Source organism: Stigmatopora argus, chromosome 1 (assembly GCF_051989625.1).
Source record: "Stigmatopora argus isolate UIUO_Sarg chromosome 1, RoL_Sarg_1.0, whole genome shotgun sequence".
Lineage (NCBI taxonomy): Eukaryota > Metazoa > Chordata > Actinopteri > Syngnathiformes > Syngnathidae > Stigmatopora > Stigmatopora argus.
This window is the reverse complement of record NC_135387.1, coordinates 23,823,628-23,849,113: the sequence shown is the minus strand read 5'-3', so window position 1 is coordinate 23,849,113 and position 25,486 is coordinate 23,823,628. Positions and strand designations below refer to the sequence as shown.

At 41.7% G+C, this 25,486-nt stretch overlaps 1 protein-coding gene across 1 annotated transcript; it reads right to left on the bottom strand.

Moving 5' to 3' along the window:
* Positions 1–243: 243 nt before the first annotated feature.
* On the bottom strand, positions 244–24,749 carry bcl2l1 (BCL2 like 1). Its single transcript, XM_077610318.1, has 3 exons — positions 24,583–24,749; positions 19,281–19,981; positions 244–1,404 (listed from the first exon to the last, which is right to left on the bottom strand). Exons 2-3 carry the CDS (start codon positions 19,809–19,811, stop codon positions 1,261–1,263), a joined length of 675 nt encoding a protein of 224 aa, XP_077466444.1. The 5' UTR covers positions 19,812–19,981; positions 24,583–24,749; the 3' UTR covers positions 244–1,260.
* Positions 24,750–25,486: the final 737 nt, after the last annotated feature.

Genomic DNA, 25,486 nt, shown 5'->3' with positions numbered 1-25,486 from the left:
AATTCAAGCGGTCATAGACAGTCCTTGGTATCTTTAACCAGGAGGTAAAGGAGCTATGTCAGGTTAGCCATTCAACATTCAAAAACATGCTTATATAAAGAGCAAAGACACTTCTGGATTTTCACTTGCAAGACACAGACATTTTAACCTGACTTTTTTGTCGCTTGATTACATTCGATATACATTGCGATTGCGTTTTAGAACAGGCCGCCAAGCATAAATGATGAGACAAGCACACATACGCAATGTCGTAAACTTTTATTAAATGCTCATTTTTGAAAATGTTAAAGAGGGGGTGTTAATGATCAGTGCTACTAACATTTCACTTTACATCCAAATATCTAACATGTTCATGCTGAAATGTCCTAACTGTGGTTGTGAGCTGCTACGATTGCTGCTACCGTCTAGTCAACGTGGACAGCACGCCCCCCCAACATACATACAAACACAAGCAGGCGCCACTAGCTGACTCCAACGTAAATGGTAAAACTTTATTTAAATAAAATACCACTCAAAAGTGAGCATTAAATCAGCAAGGTGTGCTCGGGGTTCGCTTAGATTAAAAACGCAAACAACTAAAAGCACAAAATGAGCGAACTGTAAGCTCACTTTCACTTTAGTTTTGGACCGACCACTCCACGTTGGTCAGCTAAGAATGTCTTCTAAAAAAAAACGGAAGAAAAAAGGGGAAAAGAAAAGCACTGCACATTATAAACTATGTGAGACAGTATCATCGGAGGATGCAGCATTTTTTGTTGTTGTTTTTAGCATGGCTTTGCAGGTCGTGTGGCTGCTTCACGCTGTTCCCGTAACCACATTCTTCCTGCCCTTCACTTTCCATATGGCACATCCAAGCTCCACACCCGGCAAGGCCAAAACACGCTGTCGATTTGGATCGAGCTTCGGGGAACTGTAACTCAGAAGGGCTCGAACTAAGTTGTTGAGGAAAAAAAAGAAGATATTCAAAAGCTTTACTTTTATAACGATCATTGGCGATTTCTGATTTCAGGACGGTCGGGCTGGTTCAACTCTTCCAACCCTCAAAATTTTCAATTTCAAAGGGGACTAAAAGGGGGCATTTCGATAAAAATGCGAGAAAACAGGAACAAGACCTCAAAGCAGAAGGATAGAGTGAAAACAAGTTATTTGTCACAAAATTCCAAAAAACAGTGTCCAATATGTGATGGCGGGGACGTCAACACCAGTAAACGGGGTCTCGCATTCATTTTCCCTGGCGTATTTTCTTATCAGCTTCTCCCATCACAGGCGCTTTTGGGCAATGAGCGAGCCCACCACGACACCCGTCACCAAGGTCATCCCGGCCAGAAGCCACTTCTTGAAACTCTCCTGGGACCGGCGGACCTCCGCTGCCGCGTCGTTGCCGAATAGCTCAGCGAAACGCTCCTGGTGGGGGACACAGAAAGCGTGATTTTAATGCAAGGCTAACAGTAACAATTGTTTCATTGATCAGGTTCAAGTGCAACGAATAGGAAGTACATTATGTCAAAACCGTGGCCCACGAGACCAATTTCCCGTGGTTATTTGAAAAAGTCGCGCCCAACTTTAACATCGAATGCATGACATGCAGTTTTAAGCCCCACGGATACAGGCAGCCTCTAATGACCTCAAAGGAATAAATAAATAAAAACAAGGAAGGCTTTCTTATGATTTCCCCCACTTAGAAATGACTACAACCACCAGGGGGCGCGTTGAATACATGTGCAATTCTGAGGGCAAAGCACGGGAACATTTTAGACTACACAAATACTTTATTCTGTTGGAAATTTCACGGTAATTGAAAGAAATTAAGAGCTCAAGCCAGCCCGAATTAGCGCAACATCTGCTTGACTAACTTGACACATTCATTTCTTTCAATGGTTTTATTGGTTAAAAGGTTGATTTTTTCATTTCAACAACCAAGAGGTTTAGCTCGCGGGCTCTTAAACAAAGGCAGTCCATTTTCATTTGTGTCGGAAAAATAGTGCCATTTTCAAACTACCGTGTTCCGGATGGTGGCGTGTATGGCTTTTAACAAAAGGTCTAGTCTAGGGCGATGAAAGGGATCATTTCACATAACTTTGGTCAGGTTGCCCTTATAAAAACCACCTCCACTTGTGTACAGAGTTCATCATCACCATGGCAACACCACATCACATAGTGACCATCGTGTTTACTCCCGGAGGCAAAGTCGATCACGACCGTTTTGGTCACGAGGAAGGAGTCGGAACATTTGCAATATCTTCTTTTCTTTTCCTGCCTCGCAATAACACTGCAGCGGATTCATGCTGGATGTTGACATTCTTTCCCAGCTCAAGCCCCCGCCAAGCCACCGCCCACTGAAGTCATTGCCCAACTGAGCAAAAGTGCCATTTTTCACCACTAAGGGTATCCTGTTGGCTTCATAAAGAAAGGACAGCAGTGCTGACTCACTAGCGACGATGCTCACTTGATCTCACAAGGCCCCTTAAATGCCTTTTCAAATGTGCAAGTCATCCCTTAATGAGTAAGAAAACAAGAGCAATGATTAATTGTGGGTTAGAGGGTAGAACAAATGAGTAAGGGGAACTTTTTGCTCTTGTTCTGGTAACTACACAGCGATTAGACCGTGTTAAACCACTGCACGGTTGTGATGGCACTTTCTTGAAACACAGGATGTGACTTGAGAAGAGTAAAAAGAGTTTTAAAAAAAAGCTGTCAAGCTCTTTAACAAAACAAATGGCTGAATCTTAAGATCTATGTGCATGTATGTATATGTATATTTATATATATGTATGTATATGTATATTTATATATGTGTATATATATATATATACATATTTCAGCAACACGCTTATTTATGTATTTATATATCTATTTATTCATGTATTTATTTATTTATTAACTTATTTATTACCCATCTATTTATGTCTAAAATGTCTTTTCCTGTGTCTGCATTCTCACCCTCTTGCTACTGTGACAATGAAATTTCCCAAATAAGGGATGAATAAAGTTATCTAATCTAATCTAAATGTATTTTGTGTCAGTGTCAGAGATCACCAAGACAGTATTCATCAGGTTTTATCAATGTACAAGCTCAACAGTTTTAAAGTTTGAAATTAATTTTCACTTTGACTTCTCAAAAGGACCAAGAAATTTCCACCTTGTGTTAGGTACGCACGCATCTTATTATACCTGAAAATGTCAGAATGACAGCCCCTTCACATTATAACAATTAAATTGCCATCATATACACAACATTACATTGTTTTTTTAACTAAAACACAGCGGTAGGCACCAGCCTGGCAGACTACTTTCAAGGTTAAAAATGTACTCGCAGTACTTTGGCGACAACAGACCGACTTAAGTATAGTTCCTACATATTCTGTTTTAATATCCAGGGTAAGACACGATGTACTGGAAACAACAACACAGCCTATAATACTTCTGATGGAATATTATTGCGTGCGTTACATTTTGATTCGAGTTGGAAAATAGCCACCCGGCTAAATAAATGTGGGTTTAATTCCCATATTAGGCTGAAATTGAAACTTAAGAACATAAGCAATGTGCTTTAGGAAGTGACAGATATAGTGGCGTGTCATGCACCGTTGGCCAACCGACAGGAACTTCTGAAGAAACAAATCTCTCTGCAAAGTTTTCTAAGAATTTCGCTGCGTGTCGACATGCTGGCGGAAGATAAGCCGACGCAATGACCTCAATCCTGTGGTGTGTGTTTGTGTGTGTGGGGTTTGAATTCTTTAAAAGTATATATGTTATGTAGTTTAGGGAAAAAATGCTCTGGATTTGTAAGGAATCTTGATGGAATGTCATTACTGTGTTTTAGCTTAATGAAGTATATACAGTGGTAACTCGACATACGAGCAATTTGAGATACGAGTAAAATTTCGGGCAAATATTTATCTTGAGATACGAGACAAATTTTGATATACGAGCATACAGTGGACGTGAGAGGCTGCTCATATGAACATCATGGGCATTGTCCTCTCCCCGCAACTCCCTCGTGTAATGTCTCTACCAACACTGGGCGGAGCGTTGCATTTTTTTCAGTGTTTTTTTTTCTTCCCGTCACTAATACGAGAGGAGTACTACTTCCCGGGCAAGTTGGCAAGTGGTCGTGCGTTATCCTATTGTGAGGACATTTGTATGCATCATTTTCAGAATATTTTGAAGGGAATACAAAAGCAAACAACCCTCGATATTGATTGAAAGTCAGTGTGGAGGCGGGGCAAAAAGAGCCAAACAAAATTAGAATTAAGTTTAGTGTAAGGTTAGATTAAACTTATTTTTGAGTGTGTCTGCATCGTAATCCAAGTTCATTTAAATTTATTTATGTTATGTTACGAGCGCGTTGCCGTGCAAAAAGTCCCCACCCACCTCTCTCTCTGTCCGTCTCGCTCTCCCCTCTGCGAAATCCATCTAATCTTAGTACTATTAAACACATTTTAATACTATTAAACCACTAGTTATTTGTTACTTCGTTAATAGATGGCGAATTAGAACAAATAAAACATTTTTTCCAATCCAATATCCTGTTTTGGGCGTTTTTTCAGAGGGATGGAACGAATTAATTTGTTTTTAGTTCATTTCTATGAGAAATTGGTCATTTGAGTTATGAGTAAATCGACATACGAGCTCAGTCCCGGAACAAATTAAGCTCGTATCTCGAGGTACAACTGTACAGTCAACTTGAAATATCTTTGTATTTATTTATTGTAGTGTTTGATGCGCAGACTAAACTTTAAGGGTGGAGCAATTGTACTTTCATTTATTTGTAGCTTAAAAAAACCTCCTGACTAGTTCTATTCCAATTTATTTCAAATGAGTAAACTATCTAACGGATATATAATGAATCAAACAATAGTCATTAAATCTTACAAAGTCCTCTATTCATTTTGAAAAAATGGACTAACCACTTGCATATGTAAATAGTGAAACAACATTTTGGGAAAAAACTGTATTTGGCCTTTTTCTACCTGGTCAGATCCCAAAATACCACTAGGTGACAGTATTGGACAATCCGGCACTGTCAGGTGTGATCAGGGTGAGCAGCTTTTAGGTTTTATTCAACACAAGTATGAGCAGATAACATATTGGAAATTAAAAATGTTACAGGCCCTTCATTAAATCATTTCTGGGATGTCCCATAAAACCTGGAAATCACTTTGAAGTCGTGTATTTCACATTGATTTATGGTAAAAATATTGAGATTCAAAACACCGTGTTCAACTTGGGAGGTTGCACTGTGTCTAAAAGGCCTTGATTATGTGCGGAAAGGGTAAAAAGGAAGAGGCGGGCGGGCGGGCGTCCTTGCATGCCGATTGAGAAATCAAAGACCCTTACTTCATTTGGATTTGGAATGTGAGGAGGCTGCCAAAAAAGGGAATGTTTGTCTACTTTCACTCTCACCTTGACTTCCTCCTCCAGGCCTTGATTGTGGTGCATGCAAAGATTAAAAGGAAGCCTCCTCCAGCTAAATAAATCCAAAGCGCCCCCTAAACGCCGCGACTTGTGACAAGGCGACTAAACTGCTGTTAACTTCATTATAGCATCATTTGAGCTAGGGCCCACTTTTTGCATTGAAAAAAATCTCAAGGCACACCAACTACTAGCTGAAATGATTCCAAAAACGTATCTAACGTCATCAAAGTGGATGTCCGTAGACAGGTTTCACTTTGACTGATGTTAAAATAATGAATGCTGCGTTTTTCAACCTTATTTTAATTGACTTTTCCTCCCAATATTGCGCAAAGTGCTCATGGAGACTTTGCGTCACCAAAAGTCGATGTCCCTCAAAACGTCCGGTTCAAGTACTGTAAAAATAGGAAAATGACTTAGATCTCGTAATATTACGTCTGTTTCCCTCCCGATATTACTTCAACCACCAAACATTACGAGAAGAGCCGTTTTGTTCTCAGACAGACTTAACGTTGGCAAAAGTTGAAGCCCGGAAAACCAAAGAGCTTCCGATTCACTTTGCATAAAAATAAGCAACAAAATGACATTAATTTCACAATATTATGATTTGAATCTTGTTACAGTCCAATCTATGATTTCTCTCTTGGTTTATTACGATGTATGACTGGTAATTTCCCGCGGCACACCCGAGGATCGCCCAACACTGGTTGGGAAACGCTGCATTATAGAAACAGCCAATAGCGATGGTGGAATGTTCCGATTCAATGAGTCACGCTCAGTTTTAGTACACGGTGTTTCAATGTTTGACTTGATTATTGCTTCAAAAGAAATGGGCAGCCTATTGCCAAGGCTTTGCTTTCTTGTGTAATCAGCAAGAAAAAATGTGAGTAATGTGGGTGTAGCGGACAAGCACCTTGTGATGAGGGTGACAGACACCTAAACAAGGGACATGTCGGGGCATGCCAAAGTTCGGCAGCCGTATTGATCATGTGGAGGTGCTGGTCATTCAAATGGTGACCTGCTGTTCACCTAGACTTAACTCATACAATATCAGAGCTGGCAAACTCAGGGACTCCGGACAACCTCCCTAAACTCCAGAAATCCCCAAAAATTGTCACTTAGATTTTTTGGGAAGCAACCATTGCGGCGGAAAAGTACCAAATTTCCAATTTAAATGCTTTGAAATTCACACCATCGCTACGGCTTCCGCCATCTTGATTCAACGGAACTGCAAATTGGAAGAATTCGGTAACACGAGTGCAATGTGAATCATCCAAGTTACAAGTTCTGACGAATGATTAGTCTTGGGCAACTTCAGCGCATATCGATTTTTCGTGAATCGCATTCATTGCGGATAAACTCCGGAAATGGGACAAGGGTACTCCTGAAATGGGGTCGACGGAGGTTGGCAGCTCTGCAATATGTTTGAATAACAGCGTCGGGCTTTGTGATAGATTTTAAAAGCGAAACTTGTGACCATTGATAATGGCTTTAGGTTAATAAATGGCTCTTTCACTTTACACTGTGGTTTTGCCCAGGAATAGGGCCCGATCTTGGAGACAGATACGATATTCTTTGATACTGTAAAAAAGAAAAAGGATCGAGCACCAGTACTGTATCGGATCAAGAAAAACCTAGTCTGGTTAGCTGGTGCTTGTGCTGGAAGCAACGCATATATACATTTGGTCCCGTTTTTCCAAATGCAGAATTGAAGACTAGGCATTTACATAAAATGTTAGCAATATTACGTGACATTTTAACCGTGCCTGCGGAATGCCACAAATATTTAGGTCTAGTGTGAAATGGTTCCCTTTGGCTTCCACCCATTTTCTACTTGTTCAAATGATTGTTCTATTGTACACCAAGCATATCTATCCAACGACTCATGTTCTATTGCACATGGTGAGGTGTTCTAAAAGTATGTGCATCACAAATGACGTACAGAAACACTGAACTGCTATTCTTTAAATACCTTTTACATCAAGAGCTCTACTCCACAGTATATACGTCCTAAAAAAATAACTTATGAGTATTTGTTACTTATGAGACTTTCCGGATCGAATGAGATATCCTGCAGGAACCAACGTTGATTGCAATGTATTCTATCACCCACCTCAGGTCCCACCTGGCAGGTAAAGCCAGTCTTTCACTTTAAACTACCCTTTTTCCCCGCTTCCATTTCATACAAGCGCACCATTTTCTTTATCCCCGCTCTCTTTTCACTTGGGAAATCAACCCCATCTTGGTTTTAAACTTTGTTTCTTCTGAAGTGAAAAGGGAGTAGAGGAGGGGGGTTTTCACGGGATTAGATCAAGGAAGCAAAAAGGTGAGCGGCAGATAATGCAGTTGCTTGCCAGAGAAAAGTAGCGAGCAGCCGATTACAGCGCCAGGCTGACAAATGGTCCAAAGACTACGTGTGGAGAAAGGAGAGCATTAACGATCATTAGCAGTAGCTTCGTATTCATCACCTCTCGCCATCGGTTGCTCCCGTGTTGCGCCATTATAAGCCCCGACACAAAAAATGACGCTTCCTTGACGATAAAAAAGGAAAAAACTGATTGCCAACGATGGCTAAACAGAGCCGTCAAAGCACCATGTCAATGAGGTTGTCAATAACTGTGATGATTCATCGGACAGTTACTTTTCGATCAAACTGAGCTTATTTGTTGTACGATTTTCACTCCTTGGCTGATAAACACATTAGAAAAATAAATAAGTAAAAGCTGTTTTGCTGTATAGCACCACTGAAGAACATTTTCACCTTTAACACAATGCTTACTTAACAGGGCTAATTCTCACAAAGCTACTTTGATCAATTGGTGTGAAAAATGTTTATCCAGCTGACAAAACATTCCAATGTAAGAAAATGCCAGAGACAAAGATAAACATTTTAATTGTTAGATAACTGATGACTCATGGGGAAAAATGCTTTTTGTGATAAGAGACTTTTTGGTGATGAAACGCACTTATTTCCATTCAAAACCTTTAAACCATTTTTTTGCTTATTGCCCATTCCTCATTTATTTGGGTTTTGGTTCATTGAATGAATGCGTCATGTGGGCGTTGCCTTTTCCTGCTCATTTCACTGCCCTGACTAACTCACAGTTGACATTCAGATTCGAAAGATCATTTTACACATCCATGACAATGACATTACAAAGTTACAAAAAGATGGCTTAGATAAATGGGCCAGGTCTGGAGGCTGAAGCAACTAACCTCAAGTGGTCCTGAAGCCTAAAAAGATCTTTTGTATCCGGCAAAGTGTCGCTAAGCAACCAGGCTGCTTTAAAATAGTCCTTTTTGCCAGTAAGGATTGACATGAAAGGCAATTTTCTGACTACTCTTGCTAGTTAAACCATAAAAAAAGGGAAATGAAGAAAAAACAGCTTCAAACCTTATGGCTACTTGTTGTCAATAATGCACACACTTGAGTTGTTTAAACTCACGTGTAATAAGAATTGGATTATTTAGGTCGACGCTTCCATTTGCATTGTGCGAAACCTAAAGTTTGTACTGAAAACGACAAGCCAGACAAGGACAAGACTACTGTGGTCCCAGGCACACAAAAAAAATGGAGCCCTGAAGTTACAGCACGTTGGATATGTACGTGCATGCCGGTGCGATGTCCTTTGGCCGAAGTACACTGTGCAATCCAACAAACAGATCATGTGTTTTTCTTCATTGAGCAACTTGTACTGAGAGCGTGACTGATGAGAGAGACGCTGTTTATTTACAAAGTGACAGTGATGGATTGAAGAAATGTGATCCTCGTTGACCAAGAGTGGTGGTAACAAAAGGATACATCTTTTTTTTAATTTTCACTCAAAATAGTGAGCAAAAAGCTGTTATAGTATCCTGTATCATTTTATATTCATTAATTGAAGCCGAACTATGCCACAAACCATTGCCCAGCATGGAATACAATGCCAAATTGTTGACAAATGAGAACAATTTTAATAACAAACTGGTTTGCTCTCCATCAATCATTAACCCTTTCTATTCTTAATGCACATTCCTGGAGCTGGTGCACAAGATTTATGCTAACAGGAAGTATCGACGACTCTTTGGATTCAGCAGCAAGGAATCAAGAAAAAACAAAGACAATAACATTGTGAATTTCCTCTTCAGGGCAATGCCATTACTAGCTTGTTCCTGCTTTCAGGACCTTGAAACCCAGCCTCAATCTGAACCAAAGCGTGCGCAGGGGTGTTGCACTGTCAGTGAAGCCATGAATTAAAGACAAGATTAATGAGTCAGAACATGAAGGCTCAGACGGCAATCTGTTCTCACTTTGGGGGATGTCTCTCCACACAGCATCATCATGTCAACAAATCCAAGTTTATACAACAGATACACTGGAATAGCAATACACTGGAAACACAATATCTCTGAATGTGCAAGATACCATGACAGTGCATAATTTCGCACTAGGGGAACACGGACAGAACTTCTACCACCACAAGAACTGGCTATGACAGCAGCATACCTGTCAACCTCTGCTGATAACTGCCCTTATAAATGATTATTGATTCCCCTTACAAACCCCCCAAAAACCTTACAAACACCGTACGACTCGTAGGTGTTTGTAAGGTTTTTTGGGGGGTTGTAAGGGGAATCAATAATCATTTATAAGGGCAGTTATCGGCAGAGGTTGACAGGTATGCAGCAGTCTCACGCACGAGAAGACATTCTGGCACTTTCCTTCAAATAGGAGAACTCCAGCATGAAGATCTTTTTGGGAAGAAACCAATAAATTGTCAGGCATGAATGACGGGTGGCAAAAAGTTGGGTATACACTTTATTAAGACATGAAAGAAGAATGGGTTTATGAGCTGATCATCATATCTTTATAATCCGAATAAATTGTTTTATTATCTGCTTCTCTTGCCGAGGCGCTGAAATGATATCGTTATTGCTAAGCGCTCGCGTGCAGTGGCCTCGCCTCGATGCTCTTCTTTATCATCATTTTGTCTTCAGAAGAGAGGCGGCAAACATTTGCATGAAAGCCTCATCAACCCTCTCCACCCGTCCCACTGCTTTCCATCTTTCTACGTGCCGTGAGCCACATTAATCCCGTGATATGCCACATAATCTGATCATAGATATGAGAGGAAGAAAGTGGAGTGAAATCAGAGTGGTGCAGGGAAACAAGCAATAGGGTTTGCCTTTTTTTTTTTGTTTAATTTTAATGGAAGGAGAAAGAAAGGGCTACTCGTTGGGGTAGAGCACAGGACTTCCCCCCCCAAAAAAGAAGGGAACGAGGAAAATTCAGTGGGGACTGGGGGCGTTTGCTTGTGACCTCATTTTACCGCTAAGCCGGAGAGAATTGGAACAGCACACCCAAATCAGAACGTCTTGCCTCGATTCAGTATGCCACAGTGCAGGATGGTGTCATCGAGTGATCTACTAGCGACGACCTCATTGAGCTGAGTCACCAGCACTTTTACTGTCCTTTTGTTGCCTGTTTTACACCGTACTCGGCTACTTCACACTCATGGGCTATATAAGCATGTGTGGGATTCGGGGGAGAAGACTTGATGCCTATGGACTGCGATAGTGCTTCCAGTCTAGACAGAGAACATGCTAATCTGGCATTTAGCTAAATGTCTGTGCTTCATGAACAAGGCATCAGAGAGGATAATAATGCCTCAACCTTGATGAGGCAGAGATTCAGTCCATTTGTCAGAGCCATAAAAGCTCAAATCCATCATTTGGGTGCTCTTTTACACAGCGACATGGCATTTATTCAATATTTCTGACTTTGGCAGCAGCATTTGGCGGGACCTCAATTGCTTTCAACATAACAGGTAAGCAAAGTGATTAGCGTCAAACTTTACACTCCAGTGCTGCAAGCCTTGTTGGCACCGAGAGGTGACAGCTGATAGATCCCTGAAGGGAGAACACTGCCCTGACTAGACAATAAACTCAAACTACATTCACACCGTGGGGAGTTGTGACCAATTATCAATAAGTATTTTTCAGGAACCCATCTCATTAGCACTTAACATGAACCTAAATTATGTGGTGTTGCAATATGATTTGAAGTACAAATTGCATTACCAAGTGTTGATGTCATGTGGAGGTGGGCCTTACCCATCAAAACAAAAAAGCCATGTGATCACCTACTTGTATATCAACACACAAAATTGTCATTCCTGGTTTTGCGGGCGACAGATTTACAAACTGTTTGCAGTCATTGTCAGCCCTCGATTGTGACAAATGGAGTACACAAAGAGGTGTGAATGCCTGTGTTACGGGTGGTAAAAAGAGCCCACCCATATCCAGAGACACACACCCATACTGCATATGGAAACAATAGATATACATATGAGCACATTAAGATTCACAGAGCCACCTAGAATGATGAGCTAAAGTGGTGGCCATTGATCAGATGTCAAAAAACGAAGGGAGATTTAGTGTGCATTAGAATTGCAGAAACCGTGTTCGTAATTTGGAAGATAGCAAAAACCCACGAGATGGAAGGTTGTTGGCAAAAATATAGCCCCCCCTATAAGGAAATCTTTGTACGTTGCTGGCTTCAGGTCCTTTGTTTAAAATAGTCACTGATCCAACAAGGCACCAATTCCTCCCCAATGCAGCTTGTCATAATATAATAAAATGTTGATGCATAAGATGATAGATTTGTTTCAAAGAGCATGGCAATTGTGCTTTATGGTATAAAAAAGTGCATATAATTATTTTTATTTTTGGCAAAACTACATCTGATTGCTATTCTGTCATGCATTTGGTCGCATGGCGGAGATGTCCTTTTGTTTAGATAGCACAGTTTATTGCAGAGAAAATAGCCCGATATAGATGTGGACGTGAGATGCAAATAAGGAATGCGGAGAAAGGATATATTGAGCGAGGGGTGCAAGTATGGGAAAGGGGGGCGGAGGTTTTAGACTGAAAAATAAGGGACGCATATCGATTAGAAACAGTGAGGAGATGCAAGACCGACATATGGAAGATAAAGGATGGGGAGCGAAGAAGGAGGCGGGCCGGATTGGTCCCAAGGGTGAGATTTCCCTCCTTTCTGAGGAAGGCAGTCTGACAGACTATGGATCTAGCCAAGCACCTCTATGTTAATTATGAGGGGGTGGGGTTGAAGGCTGGGGGCACAGATAATTCCAGAACCTTTTTTTGACTGGCTATATTTAGAGCTCCATTTACCAAACCAATGAATGAGACTAGGATCACTTTGTTTGTACTGTACAATTCATTTATCCATCTTCAATAACTTCAACACTTACAAAAGGTCATTTTAAGGGCATAATACAATGGAGCGCTTTGACTGGTGGAACAGAATGTCACTTCCAAAATGGCAATAAATGCGCTAAGAAACAAAAACCCACATCAAGAAGAATGAATAGCAAATGTCGGACGTCTTCCATTGTTCTTTGTCTGCGTGGCCTCCGTTTTGTTCGATATCCTTTGGGATTAATTAGCTTCTTACTGGGGGTGGGTAGTGTACCAATGTTTCTGGTTTAAATTTTGCCAAGTGAGATTTCCATTTTAAAGATTTAGCGCAATATACTATGACTGCCATTAAAATGTGCATCCACCTGGAATTATGCCCGAGAGCATGACAAAGCAGTTTGAGGACATTGTTCACATTTTTAAGTGTTTGACGCTGTCACTAGCAATTAGCATTGACCTGGTGACTGATATTTAGAGCCACTTAATAGACCATAGCCTTCACCTATATACTCTGTTTGAAATTCTGTTTGCAGTTATGCTTTCTTAGATTTGGAATCTATAGGAACACATTTTGCTATCTTACGGCATTATTTTCCTGGAAAGAGGTCATTTTCAAATTTGACGCAAATGGCAGAAGGCAACAAAACAATCAGCCTGGTTTTGTGGGAATTATCTTGTCAGGCTTCACAGAGCCGTGCTGAAAAAACAAACCAGTTAAATGTTAGGTGCTTGAGAACAATGACGAGCTATATTCAAATTTGCCAGAAAGGCGGCTTTGTTCAACCACTTACGAGGCAACGACGCTGGTTCTCAAACCCAAAAATACAAAATAATAACTTTACTACTTCTTGACATTGAGACAAAGGGTTCGGATGCATTATGGTTTACAAAAATACCATCAAAAATATTCTGTGTACACTTTAACCTGCTATTTTTATCCATCTTGATCCATCAATGATTGTCGATAAGAGAAAGGCAATTTAGTTACAACCCTTTAACTTAATGGATGGAGCACAACAACTGGGCTAACGGCCTTTCCCTCCAAATTTTTTCAGGCTTTTCCACCACACATTACTTCCAGCCAGCTGCAGTCAATTGTCTCCAGACCAGATAGACTTTTGAGCCTGCTAGATGGGGGTTGAAAGACATTGTTTCCCTCTATAGCAAGTTAAGATATTATTCTTCACTAATTGGTAATAAGGCTGCGGTCTGACCCCGAGGCAGTTCGGTCTCCACTGAGTAATCACTGCAATCGCCTCCTTGGCTGGTAACAGTGTTATTAAGGTCGATGGCGCTGTGCGTCTTCCCCTGTCTGTCTATTATCTGGCAATATACGGCCTTTTACTCCGGCACTTTGCCTGGTCGTGGCTCTGGCAGAGTAGATTTATCTCCCATCAGGAGCCGCTAATATGGCGCTATCTCAGCATCTCGGCCCACGAAACCTCCAAAATAAGCTCCGGTGAGACCGTTTACGAGGCGAGCTGCAGCGTTAATGACGGCGAAGTGTGCTCTGTGCAGCAGAACTTGTCACCTCTGCCATCTTCAATATTAGCGCTTAGGTGGGACTATAAAAGGGGCAATGGGTGAATGATTGCCACATCAGTCTGCATTGCCAGTGTGGGTGTAATACCTGCGTGCTTTCATACTCCAAAACACATTGTGTTTGTCCATTACGTAGGGCACAGTTTCTGTGGTTCTTACTTGTGCATGTTTTAAAAAAAACATTCTTTCTGAATGATTTGGATATGGCCACTCTTGTAATCTCAGTTGACAAATTTGACTGACTGGTAAAGCTACGGTATCCGGACATTTCGTCGCCGGACACTTCGTCGCTGGACAATTTGCGGGCGGACAATTTGTGGCCGGACACTTCGTCGCTAGACAGTTATAATAACAGACGGACTTTGGGTTTCGTTAATAGAGGAGAGATTTGTTTTAGTCGAAGAAGATATCGTTTTAATGGCAACTGACACTAATCTCGATTTATTGGCAAAAAGTATGCACTGGTTTTTTCGATAGTGCACCTGACAAACATCAACTCTATACCAGTGCATACTTTTTGCCAATAAATCGAGATTAGTGTCAGTTGCCATTAAAACGATATCTTCCTCTTCGACTAAAACAAATCTCTCGTCTGTTATTATAACTGTCTGGCGACGAAGTGTCCAGCGACGAATTGTCCATCGACGAAATATCCGGCCACAAAAGCAACGGTCAAGTCACCATTGTCTATTTGGAAGCGTATTTTACAGCAGCTATAAAATAAAACGTGAAAAGGCCAATCATCAATAAAGATTCTCTACACAACGGTCTAGTACAGGTGTGGGCAAACCGGTCCTCGAGGGCCGCTGTGGGTGCAGGTTTTTGTGGCAACAGATCCAGCAAATACACTTTAACCAATGAGATTTCTGCAGAAAACACGAAGCACCTGACTGCAATCCAATGATTGCACTCGTAGGACACCAGATTGGTGAAGAGGTGTCTCTTTATGGGTTGGAATGAAAACCTGCACCCACTGCGGCCCTTTGTGGAATAGTTTACCCATCCCTGGTCTAGTAGCTTGACAGAATGGTATTACTATAACACCATCCCTGACTAGATTTTAGCTTTGCGATATATAGCAGTTCAGCAAACAGGTGTGATGATGCCTAAGAAAGGTTTCCCTGGAAAAAAAAGGTTCAAAGCTTTGCATTTTCCAAATGTTCAAGCATGTATCTAGACAGACATGTTGAATAAGTTCTAGAACGGTAAGCAGTTGGACCCATAATACAGCATTTCTCCCCAGTTGTTTTTGGCAGGTCATTTTGACAATGTCATCTTCAATAGCCCAGCCTGACCCAATTAAACATTTTTTATAGTCAGCTTGAGTCCACAAATGTATTTTACATGGAAAAAATGACTTCCCTTTCTCACAGCAAATGCAAAACAACTGGAGAGATTTTTCACAATATCGTATGGAGTGAAATTCAATCATTTAAGACTTAAATATGGGTTAAACAATTAGGTGATATTTGTTGGATGAGGGATAAATTCACAATTTTTTCAAGGCTTGTGGAAAGAAAATTGGAGGGGGTTAGGGTTAGTCAATTTCCTTTTGATATGAGCTCAAAAGCTGCAAGAGAAAAACCCTTTCTAGATAAAACCGGGACTTGTTGACAGCCACTGAATACAAAATTGAGTTACCTAAAAACACGAGTTTTTAAATGAATGGAGGGTTTCCATTATCTGTCAACTCTCGTTTCCAGCTTCTATGCCACCATTCATTTGAATTGAATCGTTACCCATAACCTTCATTTAAGAGTCACCGAGCAACTGAGCGAAAGAGCCAAGTGACTTAGCTGGTGCAAAATATACATGCATTTGATCAGCTCGTATCGAGGAGGGCACACCTGCCCCACGGCAACGATCCGACATCTGCCGGCGGCGAATCCCTGCGAGGAGGTGCCGGGGGGAAAGGAAGGCAGGTTGCGAGCGCCGTGAAACAAAGCGAGATAACACAGGGTCTCGTGTGGGTTTGCAGTAGGTGCCTTTCAGGAAATCTAGGGGGTTTTGACTTTGAGAAGATGAGACCGCAAAAGAAGAAGTGAGAAAGGCTTTTTACTCAGAAGACGAACTCAAATAAGAACAATGGGCTGATATGGCAATACTCTCTGGTGGTAAAAGAGTGAATTTTCCATCTGCACAGACTGCAATTGTCCTGGTGGGTGTAGTGTGCTCATGAATAACCAACATCTGTCACACCCGTATGCTCTCAGGGTAATAAAAAGATGTGTGTGGGGAGGGGGGGGTGCATCGTGCAGTGTTGTCCATCGTCTAGAGAAGTGAAAGCATACAGACGCTGATCCGTTCAACTTTTTAGCGCCATTCATTGACTTCTAGTCTAGGTTATGCTGACACGAAAACAGGATGTGAGGCTAGTCCTAATCCACCACCAGTACGATAAGTATGACAAGATGTGCATGCATGTTTCTGGGATTTTGTAACGGCGAATGATGTGTGACAGTAAGCGCATTAGCTTCTGCTTGAATACGTTGCTGCAAACCTATTGGTTGAATTTTGAAAGAACATTTTGTTCTTAATCATCGCGTGCAACTCGATTTTGTGTGGAAGACTCGGTGCAGAAGAAACAAAGGCATAAGACTAAATACTATAAAGGAAAGAGTCGCTCGCATGCTCCCAAATTGTACTAGCTAGCATTCAGAATAGGCCTCAAAGTTACACACAGCACCGCCCTTTGAATCCAAGTGACGAGACCTCAGTTCAATGACCTTTCATTCATGTTTTAAGAAATCTACTACTGGGAAAAAGGAACTACACAACAAGTTGTTTCAACTAAACAAATGGTCATTCAAAGAACTAAAATCAGGTCAACCCGCATCCAGGAAGGCATCCTGTTCAACGTGAAAGGCCCACTTCTTGTATAAAGGGTCGACCATAAAAACAAATCAAATCAACAAAGCAACTCATTGAATGCAGACCCTCACTCGCTTTCCATATCTGCACCATCCATCCCCGTTTTAAGGTAAAGGCCTCTTCGCAGTACAAACAAAGCCGTGGCCGGCCCGCCGGGACCCTTCTAGGTGCACGGGGATGACAGTTGCCATAGAGGTGACCTTTGACCTGTCACCACACAGAACCCCAGAGTGGACATAAACAACAACCCCTCCCCTTGCCCCCCCTGTACTCCTTTATACCATCAAATGGCTGGCACAAAGGAAGAGCTGACCTTAACGGTCCTGTAGCACACGTGTGCATAGACTCGCATGGGTCAGACTGTACCGGGACAGCCGAGATCTAGCCAACCCGTTGCGAGAAAAAAACATTGCTTTCATGTGCAGGCAGCTGCCACGAACAAGAGCCCACTAGAGGAGAGGCCGGGCTAAGGGTGGAGAGAACATGGACACATAGAAGAGGGGGGGGGGGGATTGCGGCCAAGGACCAATGGAGCGGCCGCAATCAAACAAAGGACTGCCTGTGATAGCCTTGAATCATTCCCGTCCAGCGATGAGACAACTCAGCCTCCAAGTCCGACGTTAACCCCTGCGGTCACGAAAGATCACGCCAAGATTCGTTCCCATCTCTTCGTGAGAATTTCACATGCAAAAGCGCTACCTCATTTGTTTGCGCAACATTTCACAGTTGCGTGCTAACGGAGCAAAGTGTCCCGTGCTCCAAAACATCATTTACATCCAGTTTCTTAATCCCTTTATTCACGTTGAGCGATTCAGCTTGGGTTTCTGCTAATAGTACCAGCAGACCGTGCTTGTTTATAAATACGCAAGTATTATTCTAGAAGGGGAAAATGTTTGTCTTGTACCTTCACGCACTGGCAGGCAGGTCACGTAACATGCGAAATTGCGTGTGGTGGGGGTGGGGACTACACAAGGGCGTAATATACTCGAGAAATTACAGCAGTTTATTACAACGATGAGCCATGAGTGACTATAAGGTGACGTCATTTTGTTTATTTAATCTGTTATAGGACAGCGACTTGGAGTGAGAAAGATGAAAAGTAAAAAAGTTGATAAGTAGTAGGTCATTTTCAGCAGATAAGAAGGGAGTAGCGGAAAGAGGAAGTTGTGGTACACTTGGTTAATGGGTAAAAAATATATATCAATGGGCGCTGGTGACGTATTGGCTCCAATATAAGAATCTTATTATTGTTTTGAATACTTTTGAAACTCAACCTTAGTACAGTAATCCCCCGATTATGGCACCTTCACTTATCGGGAATTCACCACTTTGCAATTTTTTCCCCCTATTATTAAAAAAAACTTTTTTTAAAAGTTCATGAAAATATGAAAATCCACACTGAAACTCATAAGCGGATGCCACTTTTGCTACTAGAAGTTAAAATAGGGGTGACCCAAATTTGCGATTTTCCGATTATCGCAGACGTGGGGTCTACATTAACCGTGATATTTGAGGGATTACTGTCTTATTCGTCTTCACCCCATCCGTGTCAGTCAAAAAAAATGCACCGTCACAAAATCAGGTGCCTTATGAGAGATGTGCCGATTGTATTTTTAATTGTAGGCTAAAATATGGCAAGTCAACATCCTGGCTCTTGCTGCTCGTGAACACTTATAACAACTCAATTTCAAAACAGTCTTGAAACTTTGTAGCTACGTAGCACGGAATGCACAGACAGCCTTCAGCCTGTTGTATGCTGGGGCACACTTGAGCTTTTTGTGTCACTCACTTAATTTCTTGTTAATTTGATCATTTAGGAACTCGAAAACTTTCACTTTGTTAATGTTTGAAGATACAAACTGCCATCTTGTTCCACCACACTGTGCTATTTATTATGTATGTGGGTATATCACCTACAGGTTGAACCGCAAACGCGCCCGTCTTGCTGTACCACAAGTGTGAAGTTATTCAATTTCCTTCGTTTGCCTCGACAAACACATTTTACGGCATGAAACGGTTCATGCGAGCAGAAAATACGATATACAACTGGAGGAAAAAGAATGAAGTCCGCCATGGACATTGATTGACAATAGCCGTTGATGCTCATGTTACAGTGGAACTGACCGCATTAGATGTCAAAAAAATCCAAGTTGACAGGAAGGCAGAGTCAAAATGGATCGAACGTGGATGCTAGCGCCGTCAACAGTAACATGTGAGTTACAGTTAATAAGATAATAATAGAAGAGACTTACCCATCCCCCTTGGCGGTCTATCCAGGGCTGAAGATGGTTGTCTAGGTACACCGTCATCCACTCCATGATCCTGACCACCAGTGGGCTCATCTCCTTTTCCATGCACTCGACACACAGCGCGCCGCCAAACGCGAAGAGTCCCACGATGCGGCCCCAGTTGATGTCGTCCCGGAAAACCTCGTCTACGACATTCTCGAAGCTTTGGTAGGCGGTGGCCGGGGTGATGTGAAGCTGTTGGTCCAGGTCGCTGAAGGCGTGGGAGTAGCGCAACTCAAACTCGTTGGCCGAGTCCCGGAGGGCCTCCTTCACCGCGTCCAGGCTCGCAGACTCCCGTAGCGGCGACGCCGGGGGACTCGTGCCGTTTGTCGTCCCGTTGGTGTGCGTGGCCACCCGCTGTTCTTCGCCGGAGGCGCCCTCCCCCCCGTCAGTCCTGGTCGATGCTTGCCTGAGTCCGATGTGATTGACCGGGTGACCTCGCTGAGAGAGCTTGTGACCAATGAAAAACTCAACCAGGATTTGGTTTTGAGACATATTGGGATCAACTTCAAAAACGTGCTTCGTCTCTTCGCTCCGGGTCCCCTTCGAGTGAATGCACACACAGCGCCTGCCTTTCTTCAGACCAACATGGTCGTTTGGGGTCCAGAGGACACTTGAGGGGCGGAAACCAAATCCTACACAAGGCTGACAAACCAGTTCAGACCCTGCAGAAACAAAAAAAAAAACCTCCAAGTCAGGACAGCTTAATGCGTTACGTGTGTGTGTGTGTGTGTGTGTGTGTCTGTAAATGTGGTCCCACCTACCATATTAGATTTGGACAGGTGGGGTGAAAGGTAAATCCCTCTAATTGGGATGGTACACATAGAGCAGATGGTAGTTCAATTAATGAGGCACTAGTTGGTGTGTGCGTATGTATCAGACAAAGAGCAGGGGAAGAAGACAAAGGGAGTGGCAGGGTGCTGAAGGTGAGCTTTAGGTGATTGGGTCAGGAGGCTTTGCCAACCACTCACACCCACACATTTTGACTTGGTCTCACCCACAGATAAGGTGCCCGAACGAAACCAAAAAGCATTGTCCGAGCAGTCACCGGGCTCTGGTTTCTTTATCGTTATCCATGTTGACAGCTGCTGGAAGCTCATTAAGTTTGAATCGTAACATAATTAACAACACGTAAGCCGTGGAGATCGTTTTCGTTTGACGGCTGGCTTGGTGTCAAAATCAAAAGAGCACTTAAACCGCAGACGAGCAGCAGACAATAAATTTTTTGGGAACATTTTTCTTTTTCTGCATAAAATGACCACATTGCTACTGGACGGATAAGAATTTTGATTAACCTGTGGTGAATAAATCCAAGTCACCTGAATAAGAATAAGGTGCATTTCCTCAACAAAAGAGAGGAGTCACTGTCGCAGTGACTGCAGACAAAAAGAAAGGAGGACCGCAAGCAGGAATACAAAAAAAGACCTTTTGCTACTTAGCAAGGATTTGCTATGAAAAATAAAAAAACATAAGAATGGCATTTAACCTGATAGGGCAGGAACGGGTGGATGTGAACCAGGAAATGTTAAGACTTACCATCCAGAACATTGTGTACCGAACCGATATCCTACACGGCGTGCATAACACAGAGCACCATTGTCACATGGGCTGATTTCTTTTAATCAAGCATTCTCAGGTGTCTTGAAAGGCACTGTATGAATCTCCGCTTTTGTAATGTATACATTTAATTAGGTTGCATTAGGCATAACTATTGGCATGACTATTATAGGTTTAAATGTCTTGGGTGCCAAATGAACTCAAATTCGATTGTGTTTGCCAACTTCCGTGTATTTAGGCTGACGTGCACTGCTTAAAGCCGGAGAGCCGTGAATGATTAACAACTCATCAATAATTAAATCAATCAACTATTTCCCACTCTCAATTAATTATCGAGAAACATTGTTTAACTTAAAATGGGCCAAACCAGTTAAAGACTTGCAATAGACCGACCGGTAGACAATACGTACATTGTCCCATTGAGGGGGGAAAATTGCATTATTTTTCTTTATAGATACAATTGATTGATGAGAATGAATAAACTACTAAAATCCTTGATCACAGCCTTAGATTCAACTTTGTTGGCCTGGCCAATAAATACATGTGTTGTGAATGTCCTTTCCATGATGCAAAATGAAGTTATGCCCCATGATCACATTTGGAAAGGAGGAGAAAGATGATTGGTTTTCCAATATAAAAACATATTAGGTAAAGGACAAGAAGTACAACCACCTCACATGACTAGTCTGTAAACAGTGTCGTTAAGCTTCTTGCCGGCGGCTTTTAAATGTGATTCAATTGGCTCCCGATCGAACAAAACACTTTTTCACATTTTGTTTTTTATTACCTGAACCATCGCTGTAAACAAAAGGCACGTCAGTCCACTAAAGGGCCAGGGACAATATATATATAAGTGTTACTGTCTTAGAATGGGTACACGGTCGATTGGTCGCCCGGAAGGTTATTGATAATTACCATTTAAATCGTTGCTCAAATTCCCTAAATACAAACTGTGAATTACTATTTAGTCATACTTATTGCCCTGTTAGTTATTAGGCTAAAGAAAAGCTCCAAATTTCCCGGACTTGTATTGTTTTTTGTTGGAGAACTTTTTAAGACCCTGACTGACGTAGCTTCTTAAAGGGACAACGCATGTACATACAAACTCTTATACACTCACACGTCGGCTCAGTGAAACTGCTCATGGCCATTGTTGGCTTTTATTGATGTGTAGACCGTGTTGTTTTACCTTGTTTTGTCGCCGGTATTTTGGTCGCCCGTTGTCGCGGTCTGGGCGACCAAAAGACCGCGACCAAAAGACCAGTGACCAATCGACCGCACACGCTTAGAATGTCACAATTAAAGACGATAAGTCAGCCAGGCTGATCCAGTAAAAAAAAGGCACGAGAGAATTAACTGTTTTGACAAGAGAAACTTTCTGGAAGAGTTCCAATTTGAGTCAATCAAAGCGAACATTGACCAAGACATGGTCGAGTTGAGCAAAAGCAGTTGCTTGTCAACATGTTGGAAATTCTTGACCCCACGTCTTGTGCTTCCAAGATGCAAATATTTTTTTTCCAACATTGCTTCACCCTAAGAAGACAGCATGCGCAAAGACTGCGAGCTGGAGGGGCTTAGGCGTCGTCGCTCTTGGCCAAAATGCACTGACCAGACAAGCCGTACAGGTTGTCTGCTCATTTTAACGATCTATCTTGACGAAAAATACATTTTTGTCCGTCAGTTAAGATGTTGCGTCTCTAATTAAACTCATTTTTCTGCCATTGACAGTGCTAGACGTGCTATCAATTTTGACTAGATGAGGACGACAGCGTTCATCTTGGTCATGAATGGATTGGAAAAATAAGCATTCACAAGGAGTCCACTCTATTTAAAACATTTGGAGGTTTATCAACGTAAGTGGAATGCAGAGTTATGAACTCATATGACTTAAAAAGAAAAATGTATGTAAAAATAGTTTTTGCACTCATTCAGTGACACCGATGATGAGATTCCAATCATGGGACTTTTTTTTTTTTCATCCTTTTGATGTAAATTTAAATGAGTTTGTCACTAATAGACATGGCTTGGCAGGGAATGGATGTTTTTTCGCCGTCAATAATACGCAGTGAGCATTTTGTGGACTGAAAGACGAGCTTCTACAGCCAGTCCTCCGAGTTTGAATGAATTGGACGTCTATTGCCGACGGGGGCATGAGTTAAAACATGATGAAAACTCTACTTAAAAAGTTTTATACTTGAAACCGGAAGCGGAGTGCATTTTTCTTGTCATAAACTTTAATTTCTTAACTTGGTGTTCATTTATAATTTTTAGAAAAATCATTTTAAAACATTTTTAAAACACCAATTCATGCATAACAGAATTTAATCATCATAAAAAAAACGTCCTAGCGAAAAAAACCATTACAATAAATAGCTCTTTTCGCAAGTGTACCTGACGAAGTAAACAAAAGCGGAGCCGAACGTAAAACAATTTCGCTCCGCAGTTTCGCGACTATTCGGGTAGCGAAGCCTCCATTTGTTTTGCTATACTTTAAAAAATTATTGAGAAACATTTTTTTCCTCAACCGGAGGTCGCAGTGTTTACAGTGGCCACATGGTCTCGAGCTTAGCGTACCACGTGGCTGGCTTGCAAACATCAGGGCTGCACACGTGCTACCTTGTGCCCAACAAAATGTGGCACCAACATCGCAGATTTTTGTCCTCCCAAGATTTTTTTTAAAGCCGTCTTCTGCTAACCTAATTATTTACATCGTTGATTGTTAGCTTTGTCTATTGTTATGGAGCGGAGTGACGCATTCCCTCCAAAGAAATAGCCTAAAAGTGCGATTTAAAATCTATTCTTTCAATCCGTGGCTGATAACAACGCAATAATAATAATAATAAACACGTGCGGACGCAAATCGGTGTGAATGAAAGGGGCGTTTTACCAGCAAGTGACGATTTTCTCCCAGTCTGCCAAATAATCTCAATATTTTCAAGAGGGAAAAACAGGAGCCCCACAAAAAACGCAAAAAAATGTCCACTTTTTATGTTGAGGAGTCTTTTATGGTTTGTACACTACTCCAATAATCCCCCCCAACCTCCTCATTTCATCCCGGACGGAGAAACACGCCCACTGACGATTACGTAACAATGTGATTATCAAAATCCAAGAGAGCCGCAGATGAAATAGTCTGTTTTATTCTTTGCTTTATTGCCTGCCGTGTATATAATGTACGTAGAAAACTGGTTTTAATCCAACACGGGATAACATTCGGATTTTTTAAAATGCATTACTGTTTGAAAACGGAAAACCCGGATAGTGTTTGGCATTTCCTATTATGTTTGGCATTTCCTATTATATTTGAACGGGTTTTGGTGGATCGCGAAGGCAGCACGAATGCAAAATGCTTCATTTTACAGATTATTTCAAATTAAAAGCATCACGACTAAACCAAGCCATTATTTTTGGGTATATTTTCACTAATAATACACGAAGGACTCCGCCGTGATAAGGCTCATTGACTAGAGCTGTCACCGAGTCGTTTGCATTAAAGCGGAAATGAGGGGAAAACGCTCACAGAACCGCGTTTAGTTTGGGAGCAAACGAAGCCTTTATATCTATATCGGTTTTGGAGGCGTACAATTTGTTCTATCTCCTTCCTCGGTTAACGAGACTAAAGAAAATGTTCGAGCTCATTTTTTCCCGCATCACGACCACTCAAAAAACATTCGGTGTAGTTTCGAAACGCAAACCATAAAGCTCTTACTTGTACGGCGGTTTCCACAGAATCATTTCTGGTCGCCTCGCAGTAAAAACCCGGGCGGAGAGTCCAATCATTGCTAGCCCAACGAGCGCAAATGCAGCAAAAGAGGCTAAAGCCAGAGTAGATATTTGGCGCGCTAGATGGGAAAAGTTTGAGTCATTGCCGTTAACAACTGGCGGCCATCTTAGAGCAGGACATCTCTTGGGGAACCTAAAATGAGTGATTTTCTACACTAAATACTCGGAAAAATCTGGACAGGCCTTGACTATTATTCCAACGTGGTGTTCCTAAAAAATATAGATTTTTATACATTAAGTGTACAGCTAATTTACTGCATCTCTGACGTTTACGACCAATCGAGATGTTTGGAAATCAGTTGAACATTTGGCCAACTCATAGCTATGTAATAGTGCACGTGTTATCTGAAGTAGTATTGAGTCAAAAAAGACAAGAAAAGTGACAACGGACTCAGAAGGCGCATCTAGTGGGACACCAAGCGACAGGAAACGGACTCAACATGCCGCCGTGTGGCGATTTAGTGCCTATCAAATTAATCTATTTGTAATTCTAAACTAAATTCAAAATCAGACTATGGATTAATATAATTAACATATTACTTACGTCTGCTTCTAAATGATCTGGAGCGTCCAAAGGTTATGATGCAAAAAGAGTGAGATGCCGAACGAAGTGATCGATTTGCGTCACTCTTTCAAGTGTTTGATGGCTTTGTCGTGGGGCGTGACGTCATTTGCTGACCCCTTTATCAGCATGTGCACGTTAACCAAAGGCAACTTTTTGGAGAGGGGACTTGTTGGCGTTCAAAGAACTTTTTTTTCTTCCAAACAAGATATTTGGTGCCAACTCATGCATTGGTATTGCCAGCAATAGATGTCAAATCGATTTGAAC

Excerpts from the sequence above, each read along its gene's own strand:
- bcl2l1 (XM_077610318.1), bottom strand. The coding sequence starts at position 19,811 with ATGTCTCAAAACCAAATCCTGGTTGAGTTTTTCATTGGTCACAAGCTC. Across the intron at positions 1,405-19,280 it reads TAGACCGCCAAGGGGGATGG|GAGCGTTTCGCTGAGCTATT; the intron begins GTAAGTCTCTTC and ends GTCCCCCACCAG.